General features: G+C 35.5%; 1 protein-coding gene across 3 annotated transcripts in view; it reads right to left on the bottom strand.

Moving 5' to 3' along the window:
- Positions 1-8,608, bottom strand: part of LOC110466000 — a 47,467-nt gene extending 38,859 nt beyond the window's left edge. The window contains exons 1-3 of one of the 3 annotated variants that reach the window (XM_021522232.1): positions 8,561-8,608; positions 4,506-4,789; positions 106-168 (exon numbers count right to left, since the gene is read on the bottom strand). In XM_021522232.1, coding sequence (XP_021377907.1) covers positions 106-168; positions 4,506-4,619 — 177 coding nt within the window. In that variant the 5' untranslated portion in view covers positions 4,620-4,789; positions 8,561-8,608. Of the gene's footprint in view, positions 1-105; positions 169-4,505; positions 4,790-5,768; positions 5,791-6,488; positions 7,254-8,560 lie in introns of those variants that run through there. The other 2 variants (XM_021522231.1, XM_021522233.1) reach the window with 2 other exon arrangements.
- Positions 8,609-11,744: the final 3,136 nt, after the last annotated feature.

An 11,744-nucleotide genomic window follows, 5' to 3' on the forward strand; every position in this document is an offset into this window, starting at 1 on the left:
AACAAGTTTTATGACTGTATCTTAATTTCATTTCTGTTAAATATATCATTCGTCCAGTATTTATTTATATAAAGTATGGTGATTATCTAAAACCTATAAACTTACCATCCGACAACTGTTTTTTCGTTGACAAACTGCATCATTTATTCGAGCATTCCTTTTCAAGGTCTGAAAAACAACCACCAAGAAAGAGGTAATGAAATGTTAAATTCGTGTAATAAAACCTGAACAATTGGTTTAACAACTTTAACTAAAGGTTTACATAGAGATGTAAACAGGAAGTGGTGACTGACCCCCTAGGGAGAGCGTCGATGTACACCGCGGCCTTTATCTAGTTTAAACTAATCAGGAATATTTTTGCTGTAAGGTTTTCACACGAATTCTCCTATTTGATGATCCAGTAAATTCCTACGGCGCTGCTATGCATAGCATTTCCTACCTCCCTTTTCCATAACCAAACGAGTTTATTCTGCTGAGAAACACTCCCTTTTTTAGTTTCTCATAAAAAATAGAGCTTGCAAACATTTGAAATATTTGCACAAAGAAGATTAACAGAGGACTGATATCAGGAACGTTTCCTGGCCATACGTAACATTTCAATAGTATACTATTCTAAACTGGCCTTTAAAAAAGTTATTTAACTTCAGTATGTGCCAACATTATATACTAGCTACTCATCATTGTGTTACTGCGCTGGTGGTAATCAACGAGGTAGCCTTTAGAACATGGAGTAGAGTGGACACTGGCACAATGAGATATAATACATGTGGTTGTAGATATTTTAAAATGGTGCATGAAGTTAATTATTTTATATGTATGGATGTATTCGGATATATACTAGTACATGTATAGGTCATTAAGGTAATATCAACGGTAGATTTCCGCATATTATTGTGTGCTTATGTATGGATGTATTCGGATACAAATAACAGAATATACATATACATGTTTATAAATACATATTAAATGTACCTATCTGCGTTTTTTTTCGTAAATGAGAAAAAACACCATAACATGATAAGTTCTCATGAATGTCATTTAAAATTACATTTTTATTATACATTTTAATTCTATCGCCTATTATTTTCAATTATTTCTGTTTTCGCATTTGTATTTTTACATCAACATGTACCGGTCTTCTAAATATTTTCCTAAAAAATTTTTTTTAAGAATACAATATAACTACCTTTATCTGACGGTACCGTATAGTCCCAATCAGTTTATACAAATTATAATTGTAGAACCTAATATAGAGACAACTGAAGCACGTAAACATGTATGCATGTACTTATAACGTTGTACAATGTATGTACTTATAACGTTGTACAATGTATGTACTTATAAAGTTGTACAATGTATGTAATTATAAAGTTGCACAATGTATGTAATTATAAAGTTGTACAATGTATGTAATTATAAAGTTGTACAATGTATATAATTATAAAGTTGTACAATGTATATAATTATAAAGTTGTACAATGTATGTACTTGAAGTAGGCGAGTCCAGCAATCAAGATTCAATCATGAGTATAATTGGATTAAAATAATCGGTAACTAAATGCAAGCCTATCGTTGTGAATTGGTGAGTGTCTGATCCTTGATTTACAGTTAATATCAACGTTTTAAAAATGTGTGTTATTGTATTTCAACATGTTTGGTTTGGTGTCATTCTGTTTAACGTCTTATTAACAGCTAAGGTCATATAAGGACGTGTATTTCAACAGTGTTATCAACATGTTATATAATTGTGTTACTACTTAATTGTTCTCAAAAAGTTATATAACTGTGTTATAAGGTTAGTGTTATTAACACGATATATAATCGTGATGTTCCTTTTCTGTTATTAATGTGTTTAATAACGGTGTAACGTTTATTACATAAGTGTAATACCATGCTCTATAATTGTGGTAGGTACATATACGAGTCAGGCAGGCTCAATTTGTCAAATTTGTTATGAGTGACCTAACTTAATGTCACTCCCAAGTACTTTAATATTTTAAACACGCGTGAATCATCATTTATAATATATATGTATACTGATATATGCATACATAATGACACCTGGTTCTCTTTAAACTAAACGTGTTTTAAATGTTAATCAGATGACATCGGCTATAATTTTTAGCATAGCGTTGCTAATCAAAATATCAAGAGCAGCATGTATAAATCTGCAACAATTTATACTTTCACCGGAAAATTACAAGTTTTATATTTACATAGACTCGGCCAAAGTAAGTAATGAACCAGTTAAAACATATGTCGCTGATTACAATTACACGAGCATACGAGTTAACAGCAACACATTGGGCTTGTTACACCTTCCAAGAAATAAAAGAGGGTCTCGTTCAGAGAAAGGGTAGTCTGCAATATGTTTATCTGGTTTATTTAAGTTCATTTGGCTACCACTTATAGTGATCACAAACTTTACTCATCACTTATCTTTGTTTTCTAATTGAAAAATTCCAGTATTCCAATCCACTTAAATTGAACATAAAAACAAATTCTGTGGGAAACATGTGCCCGTGTCAAAAGGTTGGACCATATTGCCTTTAGATACCCAAGATAGCACAGGAGCTATTACAGTGTAGAAGATGGCGAACAGTTCAGGCCCAATTCACTTCATCAACATCATCACCAAACTTAAATATCAAGAGATGATGTTCGTTTTTCTTATTGCATTGCTGCAATGCAACACTTTGCTTCCAGGAATAGCATTTGTTAACACTATCAGACCAGACTGATATGAAATCGGAAGGAATTTTGTGTAGTCGGATGGATTTATTTTATCAAAGCTACCTAGTAACGCTAACCCGGTCAAAACACATACCTGTGTTATGTAGGTAGTGTAGTTCGGGTTGTAATCAGCTCATTTGTTCAGTAGCAACACAATAAGGATACCGAATGCTTGCTAAACGGTTTAAATGAATCTAGTGTTGGAGGTGGTTAATTATAGGTAATTGGTAACAGACATCACTATCTAGACTATAGGTCCGACTAACGGAGCCTTGCCGACTTTAGCCGCCACACCCCTTTTGTTGGAACCGTGAGCATCAGGCAAAGCTATAATAATATAACAATATAAACTTTCCAATTGTTTGTATCAGTTTCCTTAATTTCAGTAAGAAATTGTGAAATAAATAATTATTCACTGATTAATGTGCTCCACCATTGTTACTGCCGATAAAAACAGGCAGATATTAGGTATTTACAAGTAATTGCCAAAGGTAAACATGAACCTAACGTACAAATATAAAGATATGAAATCTTAGCAATTTACCGAAATATTTGTGTAAATGTTTCGCCATGAAGAACCGCAGATGGAGCTACTGCTTTCTACCGCGTGTCAGATTAGTTTAATTTCAACGGCACAACACACTGAATAAGCATCAAACACATACTTCGAAGTGTAATCAACAATTCGATGTATGTTTACCCTTCAGTAGAAACATCGAGTTAATTTATTAACTTTACAAGTGTCCTCAAACAGTAGATATCAACATACACCTACACTGGCTGTATGTAGCAAGGCAGATTTTACAAATCGGTAAAACCAGGAAAATGTAGATCGAATGAGAGAGGCCTGGTTCTTGTTTAAATGTCTCCGAAACAATTCCATTCAACTTTTTTGTTGCATGAAATGCGTGCACTCCTAATCAAAGTTTCGTATTTCTGTTCTTATATATACCATCAGTGGCATTGAACGTGGCTTCACAGAAACATTTACAAACACTTGGTCTATTTCTGTAGGCAACAAGTGGGCAGGGAACAAAACCCTTCATTTTCTTCAAGTGTTTCTTCCAATTTAAAGAGACGGTGCTCTTGTCTGATGAGCAATGGAGTACCAGCACTAGTTCGCAATACAGGCACGCTTTTAGAATATTCTAATTCTTGTGAAATGCACAAGGTCTACATTTGCAATGATTTAAACAAGTACGGACCCGTGAAAAAATAAACCCGATGTATCCCAAAAGCGAACTTCCTTTTGATATTTTAGCAATAACGCGCTCTATCCTTAATTGTCAATACCACGTCTCTTAGGAGCGACACGTGTTGTTCGATCTTCAAACAAAAAGACTACAGATATCCAATAGCTCCGCAGCATGGTTTGAAATCATACATGGATAGTTTATGGAACAGTGTTGTTTGATATATATTGTTTCGTCAGTGACAGATGTTGTTTGATTAAATTATATGAAAGAATCATTGCATATTCGCAGTATTTACATCACAAGCAACAAGACTAGTCACGATCCAAACTTGCAATTCAGGCCAGGATACAATGTGCGTTATTGGTTATTAAATTGTTTTTCGAAGTACATTTCACATGAATACAAATATATAGTAGCTGTTAGTCTAACCACACCAGAAATAGTTCATTATGGTAACAAAAACAACTTAATTTCAGCACAGAATCTTATTATGAATTTTTCAACTCCCGTCACATTTAGGACAGAACGCATTAGTTCTCTCGAAACCTTACATAGGAAAAAAAATGGAAAACTTACCACTTGTAGACAGTTGACACGACACCTTGCTATGGTAACAGGTGGACCTAGGTCACCACTGGCCAGGTGAGAACACAGAAGTACAGGTAAGATACCGAGTAACACGAGGCTCATGTTGGCCTCACCTTGTCCTCAACACTAAGGGGTGGCTATACCCAACACATACACAGAATCCAAGAATCCTCAGCACATTCTGATGAGCTTCATCCGCATCTAATGATTTACAGGTGAGTCTGGCACGGGTGTATTTAATGCAGGTCCAACAGGTAAAAATCCACAAACACCTTTGAAAGTTACAAAAAAAGAGGAGAGAGTTAATTAAGAACTAGTCATACCCTGTTACTATTCACGGAACCTCGCGCACTGAGCGCGTGCTCGGGACTTATCTGTGTTGAATTATTTATAATCATTTCAAAAGTAATCGATACCACAATACTATTGATGGAAGGTAGTGTCTTAGCACGGGTCATACTGACGTATGTAAAACACGGCGCGGATATGACCACGTAACCAGAACGTTGATTGACGTATACATTGAAACAGGAGGTTCCTTTCCATTATGGCTAAACAAAAACAATTTTATTCATGAGGAAATTATCTATGAAATAAGCATATGTTTTAGCTGCAATAAGCACAATTGTCATTGAAATATAACCTTTCTATATTGACTTGCAAAACAACGTTTTCCTGTGAAGCTAATCAATGGATATACGGATATATTCCTTCTTTCTGTTCGGGCATCAATAGGAGATACTTACGGGAAATAAAATGATAGAGGTATAAATTATTATTATTTAAGCTCGACAGCCTGCACTACTGAAATGAGGATTTTTCTTCAAATGAAAAGGTTTAAAACTTATTAATTGTTTTCAAAATGATTAATTTAAATTCAAAACATAATTTCGCGACCATGTTTTCTTCTTCCACTGTCGCTGTCCATGTTGAACAGAGGGTGGACATTGGAGCGGATTGTTGACAGCTCGTCTTAGGCTGGATTTTAGGCGAAAAGTATTACAAATATTTACTATATATGTACTGTGACTTCTGAATGATTCATTTAGATATTGTTAATTTCTATTCCGAGTCTGATTCAAAATATTAATATAAATAGTCAATAAATGATTTTTTTTTTTTCATATATTATTTTTTCATTTCTTTTAGGTATTTGTATTTGAATAACAGCATAACGTATTGCAATCGAGTTGTTAGTATCTCCCGAATATAGACAACATATGTTTATAAACAAATACTGATATTAATTACAATCCCAATGGTAAGAATGGACCTGTAATACGTTATCGGGACGAAATGACAACAATTAGTAAGACAGATCTAGGTACAGTGAACCACGGTGTGTTATCAGTACTCCAGCACCCACCACTGTCACCAAGCCAACTTTCGTCACCTGTTGTTTAGATGTTGTGGATGTTGTAGTGTATTTTGGAACCGTGTGTGCAACACTTGGCGTAGTACGGTATGTGTTTACATGGCGTGCGGGAATGTAGCAGGTCATTGTCAGAAGTGCGTTTTATAGAATTGTATTGTTAATGTAGAGGGGCCGGGGCCGGGTAGGGGGAGTGCTAAGACAGGGGAAGTCTGGGACAGGGTGTAGGACTAGGTGGTGAGAAATAGGTATCTAGTGGAAGAGTAGGCGATACATTGGGGGTTAGGCTGAAAGGCAAGGGGTACGACACGGGTAGCTCACGAAGGGATCGGAGATAGTGAGTAAGGCTAGGAAAGAGAACGGGAAGGGTAGCTACATGTAGTAAATGGAATATGGTAGGGGTTTGTTCTTGTACTTAGTCCTTTTCAAATTACCTGGGATGATAATAAAAGTAATAAGATGCATTCTATAATATACTAACTAAATTTTATATATGTGAGTAACACTTTAGATATAAAGAAAATGAAAAAATCGATTTTTCTTACATTATTATTGCAAGTATCTGATGTTTCACGTAAATCCTAAACAGTTACACTTACCTGGGGAATAACTAAGTATGTCACACACTCTCAATCAACATACGTCCAATTGTTCAACTGTTCAATAGCGTAACTGGAATCGGTAAAAATCCAGGAAGGTATACACATATATACTTGGTAAGTGTTATCTACCGGTGTAATCCACCAGTACTTGTTAGTCTTGTTTTTATAATAATTACACCGGTATCGATATCGATACAGGATTATAATTAAGTTTTAATCCGTGTAGTGTGATCATCCGAATTGTCCCCCATCTTCCAGTTCAGTGTGAGGCTTCTGTTGCTAATCCTTAAATCCCGGACACTCTCAGACACAGATAACCCGAGACAGGTTACTAGACATAAGCACCAATAACAACAATGCGAACTATATACCCAAGGCACCGGCGTTGTTGTTGTTATTATCTATTTATAAACAACTTTTAAAACTCCAAAATAAAAAGCATATAGCCGTTTGCACTGACTGTATATAATTTCTTACACAACTTCAAAATCCAAGAGGTGTTTTCTAAAATCGTCCATCAAACTGGTTGTGCACCAAACTCCAACAAAGTTGGGCAAGTTTTTAGAACTGGCGTGTGACTAGCGCGTACAGAGTGATGTAGGCTCGTGATGTAGGCCCCCTCAGCCCGGTGTAACCCAAGCCCCTGCTATCATTGGGGGAAGGATTCCATGTTACTCAGTAGAGAGAGAGATATGTCGGCAGAGGGGATCTAAGCTCCCCAAGCACTGGTACCCAGCCTCAGTACCAGCCTCACAGAGTCGCTACTCCACTATATTATACACACGACTTATTATTCTAGGTATTGTTCGAAGTATTATACAAGTTATATATTTTCTTTGGAGGTCTATTGAACTTCAACTTTTAACTTTCAACTTTCAACTTTCAACTTTATCTCTCTTTTAAAATTATAAATGAAACAGAGAAAACATGTTTACAACAGTACACAACATCAAATGTATTATTTTATGGAGGACAAATCACGTGACTAAACAATTTATTGATATTTGTAAGGTGTAATGAACATTACAATGATACTAATTGAATACCTGCTTACCTATATACGACACATTTACCTAGGTATAATAGTCGTTATCCTGTCAGTTTATATTGTCTTTACATGTGTAAGGAGCATCACAATAATACTAGAACAATAAACCTGCTTACCTGTATACGACACATTTACCTAGGTATAATAGTCGTTATCCTGTCAGTTTATATTGTCTTAACATGTGTAAGGAGCATCACCGTAATACTAGAATAATAAACCTGCTTACCTGTATACGACACATTTACCTAGGTATAATAGTCGTTATCCTGTCAGTTTATATTGTCTTTACATGTGTAAGGAGCATCACCGTAATACTAGAATAATAAACCTGCTTACCTGTATACGACACACTTACCTGTATACGACACACTTACCTGTATATAATGCATTAATGACACATTTACTCTGCACCCAGTTATAACCCAGGATCAGGGTAGAACTGTTACTGTGATACGGTTTATGATCTTAATATTCTTTTACCTCGATACAAAATTTAACTTTGCAATAAAAAGTCGTTTATTGGGCTACAATTGTTACCTTTATAACATGCATTTTTCTTAAAACCTTTGGTAAATGTCAAATTCCTTTACCCTTTTACTGCAGTTTGACACAATTTTGCCACTGTGAAAATAATTTGTAATTTGAACAAAATTAATCCGAAAAATAATGGCTTTTCATTCTGCCAAATTAACCTGACGTTATCAATAATTCGATGGTTGTATAAAATGGTTATAACAAATCTGCAATGTTTTCAAATTATTTTCACACGTTCTAAAATTATTTAAGAACATACGAACAAACTGTATATGTTAAGGAATAAATAAAGTATCATTATGTGATTTCTATGTTCACATATCAAATCAGAACACTCTGTACTTGTCGCGGAGATTTTTGTTCGAGATAAAAGTTTTCAGAACCTTAAGTAATATTTTTATCACCAAAATGTAAACTGTATTACAAAATATCGTATGTCTGGAGTTGGTTTGTAACGAGTTACGAGCACGCGATAGGTCAAACTTACCCCCGTACTCGGTCAAATTTAAAGAGGGATCAACTCGATCTTGTTTATAATCCGACTCCAGCAGCATCGTCCGCCTATAAGTGAATGTTGGAGTATTATGGTGTGGATTTATTATTAGCCGTCTCCCTAGGACCACTGCTGATTATTCCATTAAAAACCGTAACAGGGAAAAATTGCTGTAGACACGTATTAATTTTGTCCAAGATTCTGCAGTAATTCCCTGCGATATCTATCCATGAAGGTGCAGCGTACGTGCGTTACCATAGCAATTGACAATTATATTAATTAGATTTTCGTTTTAAGAATGTACATCGACAAATTCACATTTATGTAAGGTGCAAAACAATGTGCTATCAAATGAAAATGGCTTTAGATGACAGCACAATACGTGTATACAATATGATAAAATGCAATGCAGTGATCTGGTTATTTTTTATTTCAGTTTATTGGTTCATCTTTTTTCATTCGATTTTTTTATTTTACATTTAACTCTCGGCATCCTTCTCCTTTTTCTCCCTCTCACGCTCGTTCTAACTCCCTATATTCATGTACTCATTTTCCCAATTTCTATCTAGCCCCTCTTGTTTTTGATAGTATTGTAATCTCAAGCAGACATTACGCGATAAGTACGTATATTGCCTGGTAAGGTTCATGAAACCCAGAAATGGGCAGAACGATTGGGTACGACGCTCTTGTAAAAAGATGTATGTTATCTTAGAGCGATAAGGCCCTAGGACGAGATAAGTACCTGTAGGCGTCTGACCTTCCCCCTCCCCCCTGTAAAACAGGGGTGTGGCCTCCCTGTGAGATACAGTTACTTATCTGTGCCCAGTTGGACTTCTTGCCATCCGTCCATATCTAATTCATAAATACGGTATCTTCGACTATCATCATTGTTAAACTGTTCAAAACTGCCACTTACTTCTATTTATTAAGAATACATGCCATGTTCTATTTTTACTGGTATCCTAAACAAACTTAGATTTTGCTAGAAATTGTCGTTTCCCGCGTTTAAATTGTACGAAGATATTAAATAACTACCAGTGTGCAGCCAAGATGGTTACTGCGTTTCATATATGATAAAATTACCTCGGTGATTACGGCTACCTATCATACAGTTTTTTTTATAGGTTGGAGATATTTTACTAAATATCGCGGGTGCCCTGTGCACTGCTTATAAATCCCTTATAATACTTGGCATCCTCGAGGAAATGAGACAGCGTCCTGCTCTGTGGGAGCCGAGAAAAACGGCTCACGTTTAATCGTTTCTTGCTTTCTTTCAGTTTCGCTGAACATTCGATTTTCTTTGAGAAATTTTTTTTATCAAATTTTAGATTTCACGTATTTTATACATAAAATATTACTGAATATGTATTTAATTATTTTGTAAGTAGAGAGTAAAGTAAACGTTTCCATCTGCCACAGATCTAGAGCTGCAAGAGAGTTTCGCACGATAGCATGCACATGTAAACACTTACCTGTACAATGATTTTACACGTGCATTTATACATGTACCCTGAATTGTTCGACGTATTGTTATAAGACCACACACAACTATCCTAAACATACCTACAAACGCTGTGCGCGTGCATGGCTCACAAAGCACGAAACGCCGTAACGTACAAGAGCATATTTTTATAAATGAGCATGCTTTACTTGTTATGCTAGGTAGGAAGCTATTCCACTGTCACGGTCCACATTTCGGCATACTTGCCGACAGTTTTTAATCCTACACATTTGCTCGGTAACCAATAGCTCTAACGAAGGACGTTTTTTCGATTGGACCCATCAATTGCTTCGAGTGGACACTTTGATCGTTTATTTTACAATTTATTCATTTTATACTTAAATATATAATTACCGTATGTGTTAATGCGGCCAACATATGCTTGCTTTCCTTTCATGACGGACTTAGATTCACATAGAATCTAATTTCGTGATTATGATTAAATATCAAACTATCGATGTACAGGTTACACAACAACCTAAAACGGTATCAAGGGAAATGGCTAAAACATTATCTTTCAATGCAGATATTTGTTCTTTTTCGTGGAAACGCTACCCAAATGACCAAATGTTCAATACTACCCACTAACGTGAAAAAAACTTTCTTAACTTCACAGGAAACATATAAATACACATTTAGTACAAATATAATATAATACACATGTAGTACAAATATAATATATGCGGCCCCTTGCCACTGCATGATATCATCAGAGTGTGTAACCTTGACCTTTCGTCCTTTAGAATGTTATGATCGTACAAATTGGGTGTGGCCTTGACCTTTGACACGTTTACGACCTCGATCGAGCCAGCACGCGAGTGATTGGTCGATCATTTCACAGCACTCGCACGTCAATGAGACCTCTCAAATATCAGGAATAAGGCCAGTTACAAACACGTCAAAGTTGCTTTTATCTTGTATCAAGTAATGTGGAGATAAATTAGTTATGAGTGTTTGATTAAAAATGGAATGTACACGCATTACTTCATTGGTGTTAGGAGTTATACGGTAAACTCTCCCTATCTTCTAATCCAGTGCTACAGCGGTTTGCTGTGTTATGTTGAGAAATTAACAAAAATGGGGGAAAACGCTACTAAAAATCAGAAAATGCACAAGAAAAAACCCCGTGATTTTGATTGAACTATCACATTTGATTGCAATAGATAGATTTTTTTATTAAATTTTTCATCTTATTATTAATCAATTAGGTATTATTGTAGGGTTTCTGCTGTTTTATGTTTTCTACGGTTCCTTGCGTGTCCGTCCCTGTGTGTTAATGCTGTGACATACATTTATTTATTTAATTAAGACAGAAATCGTCTCTGACCTAAGGTCAAGGGTCAACAACACGCTTCTTACCGTTAGGCTATTGGAGACATTTGAAAGATAATACATTGATGTGTCGACCCTATTTATATATAACGGCAGTACAGACTAGGCTTCGACAATTTCGTCATTCTGTACTCTTTCTTCATTTGGTTCTACCGCTGAAGGCTATGACGTGTTTACGTAGACGACAAATATTATTTTTTGAAAATTATAAGATCTCCAAGTACATGTTTAATCCCCCTCCAATACGTATAGAGTGGCTGCCTTGTCATATCTTCTTTCAAAGAATCCACTGGATATCCTTTGTCAGACTCGCCGGATAATTTACTTGTCAATGCAACGGTTACA

Source organism: Mizuhopecten yessoensis, unplaced genomic scaffold (assembly GCF_002113885.1).
Source record: "Mizuhopecten yessoensis strain PY_sf001 unplaced genomic scaffold, ASM211388v2 scaffold11111, whole genome shotgun sequence".
Lineage (NCBI taxonomy): Eukaryota > Metazoa > Mollusca > Bivalvia > Pectinida > Pectinidae > Mizuhopecten > Mizuhopecten yessoensis.